At 47.2% G+C, this 20,481-nt stretch overlaps 1 protein-coding gene and 1 long non-coding RNA gene across 4 annotated transcripts in view; one reads left to right on the forward strand and one right to left on the reverse strand.

Moving 5' to 3' along the window:
• Cad88C (cadherin 88C) overlaps positions 1-20,481 on the forward strand; it is a 164,722-nt gene that overhangs the window by 137,695 nt on the left and 6,546 nt on the right. For all 3 annotated transcript variants that reach the window (XM_065454720.1, XM_065454722.1, XM_065454721.2), the window contains exons 20-33: positions 54-179; positions 1,236-1,422; positions 2,998-3,221; positions 3,962-4,150; positions 4,666-4,779; positions 9,428-9,548; positions 11,641-11,933; positions 12,800-13,033; positions 14,399-14,487; positions 14,568-14,654; positions 14,732-14,800; positions 14,898-14,964; positions 15,916-16,043; positions 17,672-17,712. In XM_065454720.1, coding sequence (XP_065310792.1) covers positions 54-179; positions 1,236-1,422; positions 2,998-3,221; positions 3,962-4,150; positions 4,666-4,779; positions 9,428-9,548; positions 11,641-11,933; positions 12,800-13,033; positions 14,399-14,487; positions 14,568-14,654; positions 14,732-14,800; positions 14,898-14,964; positions 15,916-16,043; positions 17,672-17,712 — 1,969 coding nt within the window. The remainder of the gene's footprint in view (positions 1-53; positions 180-1,235; positions 1,423-2,997; positions 3,222-3,961; positions 4,151-4,665; positions 4,780-9,427; positions 9,549-11,640; positions 11,934-12,799; positions 13,034-14,398; positions 14,488-14,567; positions 14,655-14,731; positions 14,801-14,897; positions 14,965-15,915; positions 16,044-17,671; positions 17,713-20,481) is intronic.
• Positions 1-20,481, reverse strand: part of LOC135920472 (uncharacterized) — a 252,501-nt gene that overhangs the window by 137,618 nt on the left and 94,402 nt on the right. The window lies entirely within an intron of this gene.

Below are 20,481 nucleotides of genomic sequence, written 5' to 3' on the forward strand. Positions count from 1 at the left end.
CGACTGCAAATGACTATTCTTGTTTATAATGAAGGACTGTTTTCTCCATACAGGGTGTGATAACGGTTACTATGCCTTTGGACAGAGAAGAAACTTCCTCATACTCACTGATCGTTCAAGCATGGGACAACTACGAAGCCGGATTTGGGACGGACGAGAGCAGGAGAACATTTAAGCAGGTAAAGAAAGAACGATGTTCATGAGGTTGAAATAGTCTGCCTTTTGTTTTTTTCTTCTACAATTCGTAAATTGGTTGCTAACGTTGTCAATCCAAATTATTCGCCTGGTCCTATGTCATATTAATTTGCACGATGTCGATATATAGATAACAGTGGGAACGCCTACAATGACGTTTCACTTTGTGAACGCGGATTTCGCGCAAGCGTGTGGACACCGCGAACGTACACAGCGAACGCCACGGCGTCGATGCACAAACGGAGAGGGCACGAACTCGGTCGCAGACGCTGCATTGTTCTGGACGGTGCCGCGCCTGGTGTGCCACAGGGAAAGCGCATACTGCTACACACGCAAAGAAGAGACGCCGCGAACATGCACAGCGAGCATCGCGGCGTCGAAGCACAAACGGGAAGGACGCGAACGCGGTGATTCTCTTCTCCGCCTCCAGGCGCCTTTCTCCTCCGGCGCCCGCTTGCCTCACGGCGACAAACGTAATTTAGCCGATTTCACAGACGGGGCATCTACGCTTGCGCGTTAAAGATAAAAAAAATAACCTGGCGTAAGGCATGCTAGGTCTACTTCTTAGTGGAGGCGTGAAGTCCGAGTGTACACAATATCAACGAGTAGTCAACGCTGAAGATTTTCGTGATATGCCTAAAATAAGGCGTCCCACGGTGCTTACACTATTAGTACATTAGAGGTGGTAGATGATGATCTCTTAAAGGAGGCAACAAGTAGCAAACCATTAAGTGGCCTTCAAATTAAATCCCTAAATACTGTAGGGACACTTTTAGCTACACCTCTGTAGTTCTTAACACCATTGTGTAACTACAAGAACTGAGTAAGTCGTATTGCGAGTTATTCATACAAGTATTCATATGATGCAAATAACAGCACCTTTGTGTGTGTGTGTATGTGTTGTCGTTGCATGTTGTGTCTATCTAACCATCAGCACTGCCATGAAAAAATGAGAAATATTTCATCCTCATCAGAATTTAATCGGCTAAGTGTCGATTAAACGGTGCGTATTTTCATTGTTTCATATTTTTTGGCTGCAGATTAGTATACGTGTACTGGACGTGAACGACGAAGCACCAGTGTTCGTGCGCCAGACGCATTGTGCGGAGGTCACGGAGTTCATTCGCATCCACGAAACAGTGTTCTTGGCTTCAGCCATGGACGCTGACGACCCGACAACGCCGAACGCCAGGATAGTGTTTACCATTCAGGCCGGATACGAAGCCGGTAAGTGAACGAGACCGAAGTTTGTAAGCGGCGCTCGCAGCTCCAAGAGATTTATGTTGATCATGAGATCGTATACATAACACTGCCTTAAGTTCAACAATTAAATGAGCTCTAGTTCGTATATCACGACAATGTGGTTCATTTAGGCAGCAGAGTAACAAACACTGTAACACATGGACAAAGAAAAGACACAGGACAAAGCGCTGCCTTGACTCTGTCTTTTTGTGTGTGTGTCTGTTTGCCCATACATTCGTTCAATAATCTCAAAAAAGCGCTTGTCGATGTTGGCTTCCCCACATAAAGTATCTTTGTGGGGAGAAGCACGCTTTAATGGATCAGATTGTTTCTCAGGAGACTGCCCACGAATTGGAAACATTTGGGCGCGTGGGTATCAGAGCTCGTGCCACGACATCGTGTTCCGTTTTTCACAAAACGTATGTGTAGCGGATAGAGTTTAAGCTGCGCTCTCAATGCGGTGTCTACCTGCATGTTCACGAGCTGCAGCGGTTTAGGGCGTAAAGTAAACATGAGGCTCAAAATTTTAGACTGGAGATTCAAAATGATCTGGAAGCGCGTCATCCACTTCACCGAGCAGTGCCTAGGTTGTAGTTGTACATTGTGATGCTGCATACAGCAAATGGTGAGGTACAATGGGGAAAAGGCAGTTTCACCGTCACATGCGATTCTTGAGGCGCATTTCGAAGGCTACCCTTGCCTCTGAGGTGAACTGAAATAAACCTGTGAAACGTGTTCGTTACTGGTGGCTTTCCCACCGTAATGGTCAACATGAGGAGAAGCCCACTTCAGTGCTCTTTTCTGTGAAAGGCAATCGCTGAACTTTGGAAGTACTAATGCATAACCTTCGCGATGACTTGATGGCTATCACATCCTGCTGCATCGCGAGTTCGATGCTCGGCCCTGTTCCTGTGGGGAGAGTGGAAAACAGTTTGGACATCGAGGTTTATTTGCATGTTAAGGAGTGCTAGTGATATAAATTATTCGAGATTCCTCCCCTGCGACGTCCCCCAACAGTGTCCTTCGTAGTTTTGGAAGAATCTGCCAATTACTGAATTATTATCGCCTATGTTGGTAAGCTTCGATTGTTATCATGTAAGCGCTATAGGTGCTTGTTAATAAATAACATACACAATCAAAGGAATATCAGTCGCTATTGAACTTGTGCCCACGCAATTACCCGTTCATCGCTCAACCTACTGCGCCAACAGCCATCGGGTGCCTGCCTACATGCGCTAAAGTGATGAAAGGAAGCACACAAGAAACCACGCGTAAATATGAGATCTAATTTCAATGAACTCCTGAATTTTATGCTTAACGTAAGGAACCACCGGGGTGATCTCAACTGCGGCCTTGGGATTAAGCTTTTCTTCGACTTACATTTTTCTGTTCGTGAGCTACAGTTTTAGAATACACGATTCTGTGGTAGGCACGTTTTCGCAGTTTACATCAGTGATTAAGTAGAAGCTTCAGTATTAGTTACATACATGCCGGCACATCAGTCAAAGCTGTGCTTTTCGCCTGCTGCGCTCAATTTTTGTGGTCATCCGCGGTGCACAGATCTGTTCGAGGTGGAGTCTTTGCCAGACAACACAGCCCGTGTGTCAACACGCTTCTCGCTCCGGGGTCGTGTGGGCAACGCGACGGTGGTGCTGCGGGCGCAGGACCAGGGCCTGCCGCCACGCTCTTCGGTGCAGATGTTCAGCGTCTGCGTATCCGACGTCAACGACCACAGCCCGGTGTTCGTCAGGCCGCCGCAGAACCACACCATTCGGATTCCCGAGGTGATCATAACCTCCTGACATGCCTGTGCCATCGTGTAAAACTCCAGCATGGACTCATGTGATACCACGAAATATGTGTGTTTCACTTCTTAATTTTGCGCTCCATTACGAGCCAGTAGTGTATGGCACAGAGGCACTGTGCCTTCACCCACAGTTGCACCACCTATTGCACTTAACGTGCAGTACATTTAATCACTCAGGTTTCACAATCACGTTAACGTACATCTCTTACTTTGGAAAAGTGAAACGTGGTGTTAGCAAGAACAGAGAGAAAGGTGGGATGATATTTAGACGCCGTGCCCGTCATTAACATAGCAAGTTTAACAAGGGAGCTATCTTAGTTGGGCGTTATTGGCTGATGCTACAATATGAAGGATGGTATCGCAAAATTTCATCTTTATTAGGATATTGAAACGTTAACTCGTGCATTGCAGTGAGGGGTGATGCAACGACGAAAGGGCACTGGACCTGTTGATTGTCGTCATCTAAAAGTGTTAAGGCGTAAGCGCTCTTTGGTTCGTGCCGTGGCAGCGAACAAAAATAATGGTATACTACTAAACTAACGCGGAAAGAATGCGCGAGTAAGTAGGTCAACATGAAGCAAATTTCCCAAATAATGTTGTAACCAAAATTAGTCTAATACTGAAGTCCATTTTACGAGGGAAGCATTAATTGTTTTGCACTAACGACCAAGGGCGCGCGTGAAGTTGACAGCATCTCGATACTGTGTTTTTCGCCAGAATGCGACCCTGGGCACTGTGGTGGTGGAAGTGGGTGCGGAGGACAGCGATTTTGGAGCGAACGCTGAGGTGCGCTACCGGCTGAAGGACCTGCCCAACGGCCACTGGAAGACCTTCCGGCTTGACGAGCGCACCGGTGTCATTACACTGAGACAGACACTGGACCGCGAGACGCAGAAGGTGTACGAGGTGCGTTTATGCTTGCTATTTTGTGTAATGACCACAGTGCGTCTATTTTTTGTGCGTTTTATATTGGCTGAGTTTAACGTCCCAAACCGACACCGGAGCTATAAGAGGCGCCGTAGTGGCTATTAATTCTAGATTAATTATCGACCACCAGGTTTAACGCGCACGCAAGGCACGGTACGTGAGCCTTTTGCACGCGTTTTCTATTGGAATGCGGCTGCCGCAATCGGGAGTCGAATCCACGACATCGTGTTCAGCAGCAGAATGCCATAGACTGTGAGCCATGCACCGCCGTTGTCTTTGTTTCGCTTGTCTTTTTAAATTATAACGTGCCAATAAATTATAATAGTAAGTAAGTGAATAATGAATAAGGCAAGGGGGTTAAGTCAATAACGAATCATAGTTACCATGAACCACAAAAAACATTCCAGAACTAGCACACATCGCTCTCATTTCTAATAATTCTTCGGGTACCGCAATTCCTGGTCAATTTAATAAATTTATTGTCTCATACGCAGCTCCGTGTTGAAGCCTACGATTTGGGACAGCCGACGTCTTTATCGAGTGACCTGGACCTTACTGTGTTCGTGACGGATGTCAACGACTACGCACCAGAATTCACTGAAGATGTCGTAAGAAACTCTATTTTCTTCTTTCTGGGGGTAGGGAAAAGAAGAGGCTTAGTGGTTTATAGTAATAATAGGCGACTTTCTTAGCGCAATGTTTGCATAGGTTCATAAATGTCAAACTTTGTAGAAATCTTACAAGATTTTCTGAAGTTAGACATATTGTTGTGCCATTACCACAAGCCCGGATTCCGAATCTGCAAGATGCAGAATCTATCCTGCGAGCGCCATAATTCTCCCTTCACAAGTCAAGATGCTGCGCCTTCGTGCGGGAGAAGCCTCGGCGAAGCAGCGTGTTTAAACGTGTCCGCGTGTGCCCGACAGCCCGGCGCCGCACCTCCCTTGCCTGGAGGTCACCGCGCGCGCGAACTTTGAACCGGGTGGCCAGCGCGGTCGCTGGTTGGACCCCTCGGACGACCGTCGTGTGCTGACTTTGTATTGGGCCGTTTGAGTGACAATGGGCCTCGGGGATTATAAAAGCAGCAACACGCCGCTCGAAAACAGGATCCGCCGACCCCACCTGGAGAGAGTGTCGCCCCGACTGGGGTGAGATGTGTCACGCGTTTTCGCCGGACGCCGTCGTGCGAGAACAGTCGCGTTTGTGTGAGCTCTCGGCCCCAGTGCCGATCCGTTCATGTCCTGTATGATAACCTGTATATAATGTATAAAGTCCCTTTTGTTATTCTCATCGACGCCAGGCTCGGAGTCTTCGCTACCAACGCTCTGTCACGAAACGGGTGACGAGCGCTACGGGACCACAAAGCCGTTATCGTGGTGCAGCGGTTGAAGTTCGTAACACTGGTGACTTCGGTGGGGAGTCCGGAACACTGGCGGCACCGGTTGGAGGTGTCGTAACACTGGATGGCAGCTACGGGATTGACCGGCATCAGCTACCTCGGCGCGGTGAGTGCCTGAAGTTTACCTCAAACACCAGACTTTCTCTAACACAGGTTATAGTAGCTTAGGGAAGGATTTGGTGTTGCATTGTGATAACCTTGTGTGTTTCAAGCCTAGTAAGAGTGTTTTGAAAACCAGGGGATGCTGAGGGGGTAAACAGGGCAGTGTGTGATATACTTGCATATGTCTTACTAGTAGTGTTATAGTAGCGTACGGCAGGTATATTCAAAAAGGGTAAACAGCAGGAGGACAGTGTGAACGATGGAGAAGTACAAGGTGAAGGAACTTCTCGAAATTTGTGAGGAGTTGGGCATTGAGTTGGGCTCAACTAAAAGAAAGAATGCGATCCTTGAGGTCATGAGGACTGGGGACGTAACGGCTGAGGAAGCCGCAGAGGCCTTGGCGGGTATCAATGAACGTCGGGAAAGGGAGGAAAGGGAGAAGGAACGTTGCGAGCAGGAAAGGAGAGAACAGGAACGTCGCGAAGAGGAAAAGGAGGAAAGGAGAGAACAGCAACGTCGCGAGGAGGAAAAGGAGGAAAGGAGAGAGATTCGTGAGCACGAGCTTAAAATGAAAGAGTTGGAGATCCGAAATAACTCGCCGGCGCCTAGTCTCACTTCTAACGTTCCAAGAATACGCGATCAACTTCCACCCTTTGTCGTCGGAGAGGATATGGCCAAATACCTCGTGAAATTTGAGCACGTGTGTGAACGGAATAGCATTGAGCGATCCCTTTGGGCACAGAATCTGTTAGCGTTGCTCCCTGGGGAGGCATCAGACGTAATAACTTGCTTATCGAAAGAGGCGTTTGAGAGCTACAGTGATGTGAAGGAAGCGCTACTGCGGAAGTACAAATTGTCGCCCGAAGCTTTCCGGCAGAGGTTCCGGTATGCAAAAAAGGGTAAGGAGTCGAATGTTGACTTCGCGTTTCGTCTAAAAGCCGACTTGGTGGAATGGCTGAAGGGCGAAGAGGTTTACGACGACCGCGACAAAATTGTCGAATGCATCGCGTTGGAGCAGTTCTACCGTTGCATTGATGAGGATGTCCGGCTCTGGCTGCAAGATAGGCTAAAGGAGGTTAAGCTAAACAAGGCAGCAGAGTTAGCGGAAGAGTATTACACCCGCCGCAGCTTGCACAGCAAGGCAGTGCGTGTAGAAAAAGCAGATAGAAGAGATGTGTTTTACGGGAAGCCCGACGAACGGAAGGAAATCACGCGTCGCGAGTTTCAGGACGACGAGTCCCTTCCCAAAGAAACTGTAAGGGATGGACAGAATGCATCTCAGAATGATGACGATGGTCCGAAACAGCGAAACGAAATGACGCGTTCTTTTGAAAAACGGAGACCGTTAACCTGCTACAATTGCAAAAAGCAAGGGCACATCGCTGCAAGCTGCCCAGAGAGAATTGCTTTTGCAACGATACGGGAAACTCACAAGAACATACGTCTATTGGAGCCCTATGTGCAGGAAATTAAGGTAAACGGCAAGAAGTGCCGAGCACTGCGGGACTCTGCAGCAACTATGGACGTTGTTCACCCGTCTTTCGTCGCCTCGAGTGATTTTACGGGAGAGTGCGTTAGGATACGGCAAGTGGCCGAGAAGGAGAGTGTCTGTTTACCGATCGCAACGGTTATCATTGAAGGAGAGTTTGGAAAACTTAACACCGAAGCCGCTGTGTCAGCCGCCCTCCCGGAGCAATTTTCCTACCTCTTCTCAAATAGCTCGGAGCAGTTGCTGAGGGATCACGGCAAATCATTCTTTGCCGACGTGGCGTATATGGCCCCCACGCGATCCAAAGCGCGCCCGCTGTCGAGGGAACTTGACTTAGCGTCGGTGAGCGAACAGCGGTGCGGCACACGGACCGATCACGGTAACTTGAGTGGCGAGCAGTCACGGGAGAGGCAGAGCTCGGAGGCTGGCCTAGACGAACGGGTCCTGGAAGTGAGTGGGAGTGACGCGTGCAGTGCTAGCCGCGATATAGACTCGACGCCGCAATTAGGCGATGCGGGCTCCGCACTCGCTCCGGTTTCCGCCAGCCGGCAGGAGCAGGCTGCAGTTGAAAGAAAAAGTCTGCTTCGCGAGCAACAGGAAGATTGTTCATTAGCCGATCTGAGGAAGAGCGTCAAACGGGGAGTGGAAAAAAAGGGGGTTTCATTTGGCAAGGAACCTGGCTTATTGTACCGCCGCTACACGGATAAGCAGGGTCGCAAATATAAGCAGCTTCAGATTCCGCGAAAATATCGCCGGGAAAAATGAATGACCTCATTTGCTTCCTCAGAAGTATGTTTTCGGTCCAAAGCGATTTCAAGGGGACCATTCTATTTGTCATTATTATAGCTGATTAATAATTGTTTCTATTTCGTTGTGTTGATGATTTGAAAACTGATTGTTTGAGCCTTGTGTGCTAGATCGTACACCTGCCTCTTGTTGCAGCGGGAGAAAAAAGGGGAAAACAATTTAGTTAGGTTGATTTGAATTATGGCCTTGTCTGGTGTTTGACGGGAGACAGAGGGCACTTGTTCGTGTTGGGTGTTGCCTTTTGCCGGTCGGTTTTGCAAGCTGCAGAACGACCAAGCGGGACCAGTGGCGAGAAGCAAGGTCTTAGGAACGACCCGAGCGGAGCTGGTCAAGGTGCCTTGGCGACGACGTGGTGAGCAGAGCTCCTGTCCTGGCGAGTCGGACCTGGGCACGTGAGGTTACCTGGCCTCCCGACACTGGACGTGAACTTGGACGAGCCTGACGAACGTGCGCGCCTGGCATCCGAGCCACGTGGAGGCAGCTCGTCTTCCCGGCGCCTTATCTGAGGGCGGGGATGCTGTTGTGCCATTACCACAAGCCCGGATTCCGAATCTGCAAGATGCAGAATCTATCCTGCGAGCGCCATAATTCTCCCTTCACAAGTCAAGATGCTGCGCCTTCGTGCGGGAGAAGCCTCGGCGAAGCAGCGTGTTTAAACGTGTCCGCGTGTGCCCGACAGCCCGGCGCCGCACCTCCCTTGCCTGGAGGTCACCGCGCGCGCGAACTTTGAACCGGGTGGCCAGCGCGGTCGCTGGTTGGACCCCTCGGACGACCGTCGTGTGCTGACTTTGTATTGGGCCGTTTGAGTGACAATGGGCCTCGGGGATTATAAAAGCAGCAACACGCCGCTCGAAAACAGGATCCGCCGACCCCACCTGGAGAGAGTGTCGCCCCGACTGGGGTGAGATGTGTCACGCGTTTTCGCCGGACGCCGTCGTGCGAGAACAGTCGCGTTTGTGTGAGCTCTCGGCCCCAGTGCCGATCCGTTCATGTCCTGTATGATAACCTGTATATAATGTATAAAGTCCCTTTTGTTATTCTCATCGACGCCAGGCTCGGAGTCTTCGCTACCAACGCTCTGTCACGAAACGGGTGACGAGCGCTACGGGACCACAAAGCCGTTATCGTGGTGCAGCGGTTGAAGTTCGTAACACTGGTGACTTCGGTGGGGAGTCCGTAACAATATGCACTCGAATTACTTTCGTGCCATTTTTGTTAATGCTTACGCTTGAAAAATAGAAAGTCATTGGGCATAGTGTTGTGTGTTGCTGCCGAGTGGAATGCACGCGCAGATTACACCAGAAATTTCAGTCTTTTTACTGGAATACTTGCAAATTGTATAAGAAGGAAAGAATGCTAATAACTTCTGCAGAATGCCTGGTTTTTAATGGCCTCAAAGAGACAGGAATGCTTAGGAGGTGTATGGAAAATAATTCTCCGTGTTTTGTTTCTGCAACAGCATCAGCTCACATTCACGGAGAATTTGAAGCCAGGAGTGGAAACTTACAAACTAATCAGCACAATCGACAGAGACGATGACCTTAGCATCCTGAAGCCCATACCGTGCTACTACATAGTCGGTAAGTTGTGAATTCCAACAGTACACTGGTCTTCGAAGTGATAAAGATCTACTAGAAGGTCGCGTGACTTGCGAAGCTATATAAGAAAGTGTTCGCAGGAGCGGGAAGATCTGTTATGCACCTTTGTTGCAAAAAAAATTAATAAATTTACTTCATTTGGAGCGTATTCATAAACACAGTACGGATAGTTATTGTATGTCGCATGTCCTGGATGGAAATACCGGCGATTAATATTTTATTGTGGTAGCAATTTTTGGGACACTCCAGGCGAGTTTTCGCCGTCGCCGTGATGTTCAATAAGTATGAGCGGCCCGCTCACCGTGTGCTGTGTGTGCGATGGCAAGCATGCGAAAGTGAGCCAAGAAGGATGGTGGCTTGATGTCTGCCACGTTCCCGAGCGTTCTATGTCGCACGCTAGGGAAGGAGAGCGACGTCTCCTATTCTAGCCCGGCCGCGGCTGCGCATGGGTATCCGCGCGGCTGAGCGCATGCGCGGCTCGCGCGCCATACATTGGAGGTCATCTGGAGTGTGCGCCAAGGGAAAACCGAGATGGCTGGCGGCTTCATTCGCGCTGTCTTTCCGCGCGCCTAGTGTTGAAAGTCGCGTAATCTAAGCTTGGCAGACGCGCTGAAGCCGGCGGTAGCAGGAAGCGTTCGCTACTCGGTGGCGCTCCTTATCACGCCAGCGTTGGGACAGCGAGTGCTCGAGGTCATCGAGGTACATGTGTGCATGCTTGTGTATGCGCGAATGTCACCGTGCCTGCTTTTTATTTAGTGAGTGAATGTTTACTGCCATTTATACGGCCGATAAAACTACGCACCTTACTTCGTGCAATTATCAATAATTCGCTATCTCTATCGGTGCTTCGCATTTCGGGCAAAACTACGACTTCGTTTTTTCTCTCTAACTGATTAACGAAAGAAAAGCTAACTATTAGGACGTGAGAGAAAGGTTTTTAAGTTCAGTTTGGCCGCACTTGCGAAAGCAGTGACACCGGTAGCCAGCGCAGCGTGTCTCGCGGTATGATTTGCGGTTGACATTTGCAGTGGCGCCCGAACAGACTGCTCATCATTGTCGAGTTGAGGTCGGGCATTTTGTTCAGCCAGCTTGTCTGGTGCAAAGGTCAAGGCTCAGGCGGAGCCCTAGGCACAGAAAAGTCAGGTGTCCTGACCAAGCCTGCTTGGCCGGGACATTTGACTCATAATATATGGATATTACATGATAGACCGCTCCCGTCATACAGAACCATCAATGTCTCTCTAAGTTTGCCACTTAATTGTTATGAAAATACTTCTCCTGAAAGTGTGAGAGATGCGGGGAATTTTGGCAGTGGCAAAGCATTTGCTCATCGGCATATCCGTTTAGCTTACATCCTATAAAAAAAGTGTAAAGTGCGAGATAGACTTTTTGTATTCTATATATAATATACTTAGAATGACGCCAGAGTTTCTGGGAAAACGGTAGCGTCGCCGACGCTGCGGATCTCGATTCTTAAATAGTTATAACAGTGACTACTGTAATACATAATTAAGTATTACAGAGAATAAAAGTCGTGTGCTCACCATTTTCCCAGTAAATGGCGGTATGGTCGTTCATGAGCTTGTTGATGGTAGTTTTGTACCGTAACCATTGTACTGGACATATAATGCGAATTTGATTTATCTTCTTCTCGCTAGATAATGACGCCATCCACGAAAGATGACTTCACGAGATAATTGCACCGTGAGCCATTCACAGCCAAACAGCTCGCGGGCTCAGAAAAATAAGGACAAATTTTTGTCACCCGCTTCCCAAGTCCCATGTATTCTCGAATGTTTCTCTTCCGCCATCAAAACACGTCTTTCTTTTTCTTCAACATCGGAAGTACAGCCAGTACAGCACTCGTCTTTCTTAATTAAGGTAACAAACTTGACATAGCGCACTAATGAGCTGAATCACGCCTTTAACGTGTTCTGTGTTACATAAGAATTAACGCTCACAAATTCTCAACGAATCTTGTGAACCATTTCCTGTGCCAGCGTTTGTTTTCGAATACAGTGAAGAGTGCGTATGGCTCTATACTGAGCCAAGGGTCGTTGCTGCACCTGCGCAGGGGGAAACGAGAAGGGCCGCTTTGTGCTGGACATCTTCACGCACCAGCTGTCGGCCACAGAGCCGCTGGACAGAGAGGAACAGGCCAACTACACGCTGGTGGTGCGCGCTTCGGACGACTGCTTCCACGAGCCGCGGCCAGTGAGTCGTTTCGACCCCAAAGACAACACGCTACTTCAGGTCGAAATCGCCGTGCTAGACGTCAATGACAACCCGCCGAGGTTTGTGAGCCGGATGTTCACCGGTGGAGTCACCATGGAGGCAGACTTTGGTGTCGTCTTCATGACCGTCAAGGTGCGTGGTACCATTGTGTATGGTGTGCATGGCCATCATCAGTAGCTCTGGCACACACGTGTTCGCATCAGCTGAGTTCTTTGCGCAAACGTGTGCTTCAACGCGAGTGAGGTATGTAGGTGTACAACTTATCCACGTCCAGCGCTACTCGCTGTCTGTAGGTAACTTGTAACAAGGCATTTTCAGGGTGCTTCCAACGGTACTGCTGCAACTCCCGTAACTCAAAGACTTGTTCTGAAGTCCTTGCTGCTTCACATTGTTAAACGGGGGTATTTGGCGTGAAACTAGTATATTGCCTTTAAGATATATTTCAATGTCTGGAATACGGTACAAGTAAGCATTTGTTTTGTCATTGTCCTACAGCAACTGAAACCGAGTTCCGGAGTCGCGCGTTAGGAAAGATGGAAGCCCGATGCTACTCTGCAATACATCCAGGATTATTGAAGAATAGCCCTATGTCGGTATGGTAGAAAAGGTATAACGGAGCGCACTTATAGAATGCAAGAGAAACACCAGTGTTCTTTGACGGATTAGCAATCTGGCCCTACCTTTTCCTTCTATGGCGCGCAAATTAAGCTGACGATTTCGATGTGTCACTCCTTCTCCAAGCTTTGAAGAAATTAACTAAGAACGTCTGTACCAACAGCAAACAATCACATATGAACAAGTCAGAAATTAATGGTGGAAGAGCTTTCGGCTAGTTCTCAGACATTGGGGGCAATAATGACACCACAATGTTTATGTCCTTTTATCAATGGCATCTGGCACAGATGGGTTACGGAATTCAAATCTGCGCAGCTCTACTGCAAACAAAACTGTGCGCTGTACGACATGAATTTCATCAACAGCTCTCGCGCGTACTGCAGGCCATTGATCGTGACGAAGGGATCAATAGTGTGGTGAGCTACTACATCGGTGGGGAAATCCGGCGGACACTTTCCGAAGGGCTCGAATCCTTGGCGGGGCCGCCGTTCCTCATCAACCACCGCACCGGAGACTTGAGCCTGAACTTTTACCCGCAAAAGGGCATGAAGGGGTACTTCGACTTTGAAGTCATTGCCAACGACACTGAGGGCTTCTACGACACCGCCAGCGTGTTCGTGAGTGGCTTTAACTTTTTTTAGCCTTGTGTGTGATGCACTCAGTATACTTATCTTGCTATGTTCACACTACGGTCGTAACGCGCGTAACAGCTCTTTTGGCGTATCGAACGTAACGGCTGTAAAACACGTTACGGCAGTTAAGCCGGCACCTCTGTTCACATTTACTGCTGCTTAAATTACGGCTTTTACAACAGGCCAATCAAATTTGGAGCTGCATAATCGACGTCACCAGCGGTCCAATATGGCTCCTGCCAACATGCGAGCGCTGGCCGAGATCGAAGAAATTCACGCTCAAAACAAACTTATAGTCATGTATTCAATCGCCCAAAGACAACGAAGGCGGCGCAGAAGGGTTTGGGTGCGGCAAGTATTTCTCGACAGGGCCGTGGACGGCGATTTTCACAACCTTATCGCCAAGCTCCGAGTTGGTGACGCTGCGATGTTTTATAACATCATGCGCATGTCGCCCCAGCAGCTCCGCTTCCTTGAAAACCTAGTGAGACCACTCATCGAAGTTCGGAGCACGCATCTGCGGCCATCGATTTCCTCGGCGGATAAACCAGATGAACTGAAAACAGTCTCGCAAGGCGCACTGCAAAAATTTTCACGAACACAGCCAATCGTGCGCACGGAATGGCGGAATGGCACTTCCCGCGCCCGGAGCTGTCTGCAGACGGAATGACGGAAGTGTCGTCACCGGTTGTTGAAAGACGAAAGCTTATCGATCATTGGCTGTGTCGCAACGGTCGTAACATAACAGTCGTAAATGTTGCCGACCCTTTAACACTCTCACCCACGATTTTTGCGAGAATTGCGCACGTTGGTACCTTTACGTTCGCAGTCTGAACTAGACGCATACGCTTGTTGCGCTTCCGCTTACGTATGTTACGAAAAATCGGCGCCTTACGAACGTAGTCTGAACATAGCATCACTCATGATTGGGTTCATTGTACGTCCTAGTAACACATTTTATTCGCTGTTAGCCATAGTGGCGGTTATGGAGGTTCTCTTAAGCTGACTGACAAGCTAAATAAGCAAATAAAAACATTTCAGGCAGAGGCAATATTCTACGCTTAATGCGCTCCTGTAACCGTATATTTCTGCGCCTGGTCAAAAGTTAACTTTCAGATAATTTTTTTTTCTCTGTTGTCGCTTGAATTATGCTCAGTGTACAGGTTACGCGCGGAAAAACAAAATTCTATCGGGCTGCTTATTTCCATTCAAGGACCGGTGTTACATTAAACATCTTAAAACAGGTGTTCATATACCTCGAACATTTGTTAACGAGAGTCTTTTTGACAATGGGAAATCGATATTTTATTCTGCGGTAACTGAAACTTATTACGGTTGCCTTTTTCACAGATCTATCTCTTACGGGAAGACCAGCGCGTGCGCTTCGTTCTTCGACTGACGCCAGAAGAGTTCCGTGAAAAAATGGAAGAGTTTCGAGAGTAAGGTTCTTTCTAATCTTTCCTCTCAACTTAAGCGAACTCTCGTCTAAATGATGTTTTTATCCGTTTCTCCGAATTAGGGTACTTGCCAACATTACTGGGGCCATTGTAAATATTGACGACTACAAAGTTCACGAAAATGAAGACGGCTCTGTAGACCGAAAAAAGTATGTGCCCTAGTTCACACCTCCGTATTAGAGAGGTGCCGTCGTACTATATGTTAATTTGCTCCCACATATTGCAGGAGTGACCTCTACTTGCATTTCGTAAATCGGGACGACAATTCGATTATGGAGGTGTCCAACGTTCTCACGTGAGTCATGGTCCCCAAGATTTTCCGCATACCAGCCACACTGAGTGGTTTTAAACTTCCTCGCGCCTCACCTTTGCCTTACTGCTTTCGTTTGCAGGTTAATAGACAAGAATATCGAGTTCCTGGATAAGCTGTTCAAAGAGTTCAACGTGCTGTATAGCGAAGTAAGTACTTATCCTAGTTGTAGATTATGTTTCGCATATCTCTTGGCAATCAAAGTGCGTGATTGAACAAGGAACGAGCAAGTGAAAGACGACCTAAGATGAAACGCTATTAATGATAGTGATGGAGCTTTGGGCGGTGTTGAAATATTTTTTACGATTGTTGCACTGGGAAAGAAAAGACGAAACATAAGGACGAGCATTGATGTAGACAAACGCTTAACTTGCAGCTAAAACTGAAGCTAAAAATTATGCTATGTTGTTTCGTTGTATTCTAATTCCAAAGCTCAATGTATGTGCAGCATTGTTCTGCAGCTTGGCCATCCGTATTGTTTTTTATTCGCCGACGCAATACCTCGCTCATGTTACAACTTGACTAGACTTCTGCTGTGATGCTTCTGTGAGAGAAAGTGACAGTTGCAAGAGGCCGGCGGGGTCTTGCAGCAGATGATGATGACGGTGATTTATTGGCATCTAGTTTAAAGCGGGGTGGGGACAAATAGTCACTTAGTCTGCTTGAGTTACTCAGGTATACGCCATACATGCTTTGCATTCTAGCATTGTTTGTGTACATCTCTTTAATCTTTTTTCCTCTTCCTCAAAAATGCTCTATCTACGTTGTACCGCTACCTATACTTGTAACGGATCCGGTCGTATCAGTCTCTTCCCTGCTTTTTTTTTTCACCAATACCCTAAACGGCTCTTGTTCATTTCGACTGCTGACCTACGGGTCTCACTGGGTCAAGCTCTTCGCATTCCATTAGGATGTACTGAGTGGTCTGCGGATTTTCGCTGCAGCATACACATGCCTCATCTAGTTGCGGATATTTGCTCCGTTATGTCTTTTGTCCTTAGGCAACCAGCTCGAGCCTCAAATAGCAAGGCACTTGCTTCCCTTCGTGTTGTCGCGTTCCTGGCAGCATTGCTCACACGCGCGCCCTCTGTCGCTTGCAGCCGGCGGACGCCCTGAGCGACGCCGAACGGGAGGAGGACCAGATGCGCACGTGGCTCATCGGCCTCTCGGTGTTCCTGTCGGTTATGCTGGCGCTCGTCATATCTCTCTGCCTCGCCCAGAGGAGCCGGTGAGTGCGCGACCAGATTCTCAGGGTGGAGGGCGCTCACAAGTGAGAAGAAGTACTCATTGGAGCGCACGCGAAACCTACGTAACTTGCTCTGAGTCAGCTTGACATGGCCGAACAGTCACTTCTTGCTGATAAGAACGTGAATCGATGACAAATATATGTTATGAAGACGCGTAGCCATAGCATGCACTATTTCCTCACAGCAAAACCCGTAAGATGCGCCAGTTTTATTTATTTATTTATTTATTTATTTATTTACTTATTTATTATGGTATTGGAAATGTTGGCAATAAATAAACATCTGGCGTCAGAGCTCTCCGAGCTCACACCTTGCATGACAGCTCAGATGCATTCTTTGAGAATGACACGACTGAGCTTTTACTAAGTGTGTACAGGCACGAGATGCGCGAATTGCGATATTTATGAAACTAAGTGTTGCGATTACTGTGCTGGCGTGCAACGTGCGACTCGAGCGGCGAAACACGACGATTTTATTTTGGCATTTCGCGTCGTTCGCATCCTGGCAACAGTGATGTATTTCTGGTCTGACAGTGCTGAAGAACACCTAACGGTGCTAAGTGCAAAATAGTTACGCTTTTTCCGCTCTTATATGTGTTGCGTTTGCTCGTAGCTTAACGCCGTTTTTTTGGAATGCACTCTTGAAACAACAGCAAGTAACGCGATAATGAAGACAGTTCGAGTATATGAGTGCACTTTTTCATCTTGCTTCGTAAACAGTGCGACCTCAAGAAAACGAAAGATTGCAGAAGACGAAATGCAGCGATTGAGCGCGCGTATTGCATTGCTTCGTGTATTCACCTTTTATTCATCCCATGCGTGCGCACACACATGGGTGCCATTTCGCAGATAGACAGCCGATTCCATTTTTTTCGGTTTAGGTAATCCTTTTATGTAAAGCATATATGTTCGTCGAAACTACCACCCTGGGCTACTCACCAACCTTCTTTGCCAAATATGAAACTAATTACCAGTTGACGTTGAGGCAGAGCAACATCATTTCACATTTATTTAAACCAGAGTTTCCTGAACGGGGAAGTATATAGAAAGGTGGCCATTTGAATGTTTTTTAAGCACAGTTGAAATGTTTATGCGTTTCTTCACCTAACCTTACTTCCCCCTTGATGAATCACAGTTACGTGTAGTACCTTTATAAATGGTTGTCAGAAGTGCTTGTCAAATGCGAAGGAGCAGGTATATCCCCCTCCTCAGCGTCTATACAAACACGCACATGCTGGTGTCCGAATATTCCTTAGGAAATTCGCGTGTAGATCAATAAATGAATGAATTGATTAAAGGGTCCTTGAAACATAGAATATACAGATTCTTTGTTTCTGAGATGTTGTTTCCTGCACAACGAAGTTAGCCGATCATGCCGTTCATCCACAATGACGAAGCTCAATGTAGGCTGGTGTTACAAAAGCAACAAAGCATTAAGAAAGACTGAGGCGAAGATAATTGGCAGAAAGCAACGTTTATGGGCCTCTTCATATCGTGTCCGAATAGGGCAGCGTGGCTTTTTTTATTGTGTATGCTTCCTAAAGTATATGCTTGCCATTTTGCAACATGCTCTTCTGTCTAACCTTTTCCGTTGCCTTTTTTGTTTTAAGGTATGAACGCCAGCTAAAAGCAGCGACTGCGACTGCTTTCGGTAAGCCAGTCTCCTTCTGACAAATGATTCTGTGATTCATTTGGAGGCCATTGGTTTAATTTCGCCGGTTACAGAGCTACCTAAGCCAACTAAGAGAGTTCGTTCCCCTGAATAAAAAGGGGAAAGAAGGACGAAAACACGTTCATGGCGACTGACACTTTTGCAGCCGTCTTATGGCGTGCACTTCATGAGTTGCTTGAACAGCTTAGATCTCGCTTAGTGGCTTTTTGAGCTCGTAAGTAACCTGCGCAAAAAGGTGTAGAATTACCTAACCACGTCGTTACATACCTGAGTCAACAAATGGTGGTTTAACGAAGCACTCATAATTTTGGATACCTTGTATACAAAGATTATGCTGCTTGTGCAGTCCTCAGTGCATCGTTCACTCTGTTCCAATGCCGCGAATCGCACATGTGATGAAGTTAACCTATGAAAGACGGTTGCTACGACTTTTATACTTGACCGTCCATTCATGATCCGGGCAGTTCAGGTTATTCTGTTTAGCCTCAAATTAGGGTTAGCTATAACGATAGTTTATTGGTTTCAACATATAACCGCATGGTAAGTGCAATGTTTGAGAGACACAGTAGACAGAAAGGTGTTAGTAACAAGCAGAGCAGACGTTGCGCAGTAGCCTCTTTTTGCCTAGTACACACTCAGTGTGAATCCTACGGACACTTGCCACAAAGTAAGAACTAATTTGACAAAGTTCAGTGTGAAAAACAGAATCCCTGTTGTTGTCCACAATACCTTTCGACTGATTTTCTGGCACCAGTCGAGTATGAAAGATTGCTTTCCATACACGGTGTTGCCCCAGACGTAATGGGGAGCCTATGCGGTGAAAAAAAAAAGCTCCAAATTTAATTCTAATCCTGACGGGCTGGCTCTTACATGTGCGGCAATCGATGTGGGGCTCATTTATGGCCGCACTACAGCATGAAGCTTCCTCTAGCACAGTCCCGGCACAATTTTCATGCTTCTGCGTCGAAAAATTGATCGAATAAGGCTCGGAAAATTCTGGCCACACCAGACGGAAGAAATAGCTGTCGTTTGCTTTCGTCCCTCTGGGATATGGATGGGTAAAAATAAGCCTGAGTGCGAGCGGACGATCGAAGGATGTCGTCCGTGTCACTTGAAGCTCGCCATGGTCCTCTGTGCCGTCCAGTTAGGCGGTCACAAATTTCATTAACGTGAGCGTAAGCTGCCCTCATTGCATCAACTGAAGAATAAGTCAGACGAATTCACGAAAAGGCTGCAATTGCAAAATGCGCAGTGGGCTGGAAGGAAACGAGATATAAAAGCAGCCACTGATAACAGTGGTGCATTTCTAAATTACTTTACGGTTCCATTGTTAAATTTACTTAAATTCTGGGGTTTTACGGGCCAAAGCCGCGATCTGATTAAAAGGCACGCCGTAATGGGGGCTCCTGATTTATTTGGACCACCTGATGTTCTTTAGCGTGCACAGAATACATGGTACATGGGCGTTTTTGCATTTCGCCCCCATCGAAAAGTGGCCGGTCGCGACCGGCATTTGATATCGCGACCTCATGGTTAGCAGCGGTGGCTCCATTGTAAACAAGCTGCTGAAAGCTCCAGGCATTATTAACCGAGTCATTGGTGCATTATTGATCAATTTCCTTGCAGACTCATTTTAAATTTGGTACTTCCTTGCTGGTAAAAAAAAGGAGGTACATGTCCTCTCATGAAGATTTGCTCGTTGGAAACACGGTTCAGTAACGGTTTCGAAAGCGCACGCATAGGTTGAACCTACAAACAATGTAAAGGACATAAACGAGGCGTCCTTTTAAGACTGGTACGACTGGTGCAACCACTTGAGATGGATAAGCGACAGTTTTTCTTTATAGAGTTATAAATGAGTAGTACAAAAATTGCTATAGACTAATTGGGAAGAACACAGGGACATTGTACTATTGTGTGTGGTTAGTTGAAATACAAAAGGAGCACCAAATTTAAAAGAAGACAATGGCCATCGACCTATCGAAGAATGTCTCGATTGTATGTTCTGAAGCTTTAGACAAGGCAACTGTTACCTTCGAAAAGGCAGCATTGCTATTCACAGAAAATTTAGCTTCACCAACATGACTTTGAACAGGCAGTCTAACACGGCTTTCATTACAAATAATTTCTGAATGTTTGAGATTGGGATTAGATGTTTTATCTGTAGAAAATGAAAGGAATTCTGCCTTTATAGGTAACATACGATCAAAGTGAAGTAGAAGCTTCTAAATAGGGCAACATAAAACACATTTATGTTTTCCGGTTGTGTAGGTTGTGAGCATAAACACATAAACCTTTTTCTGTGGTTTTCCACCAACGGCTTTCAAGGGTTAAATTTCACTCCAGATACGACGCATGCACCGCCGTAATTCAGCGTTACGATATTCCGTCTTCACGCGCAGCGGAAAATTGCGCTTTAATACTTATCACCGGTATTTCTTGGTCGGAATGGTGGCGCATGTGATAGAATCGTATTACCCGTAGAATCTGTGCGTTATACTCCCAGCTGTTGAATGTAGCAGCACTTGAGGCGAAAAAACCAGCCTTATCGCCGCATAATCCTCGTTTTCTATACTGCAGCGAAGCGTGCCGTTTATTGTTTACGTACACACATTATAAAATCGCTGCACGTGTCTCACCAAGTTTCTTTCTAATGATGAAATGAACAAAGAAACGTAGGCGCTCTACAGTGGGCGCTGCTTGTTGCAGAGCACTCTGTGCAGGCGGATATTCTTCACGCGGCGTATT

The sequence above is a fragment of the Dermacentor albipictus genome, chromosome 1 (assembly GCF_038994185.2).
Source record: "Dermacentor albipictus isolate Rhodes 1998 colony chromosome 1, USDA_Dalb.pri_finalv2, whole genome shotgun sequence".
NCBI classification, from domain to species: Eukaryota; Metazoa; Arthropoda; class Arachnida; order Ixodida; family Ixodidae; genus Dermacentor; species Dermacentor albipictus.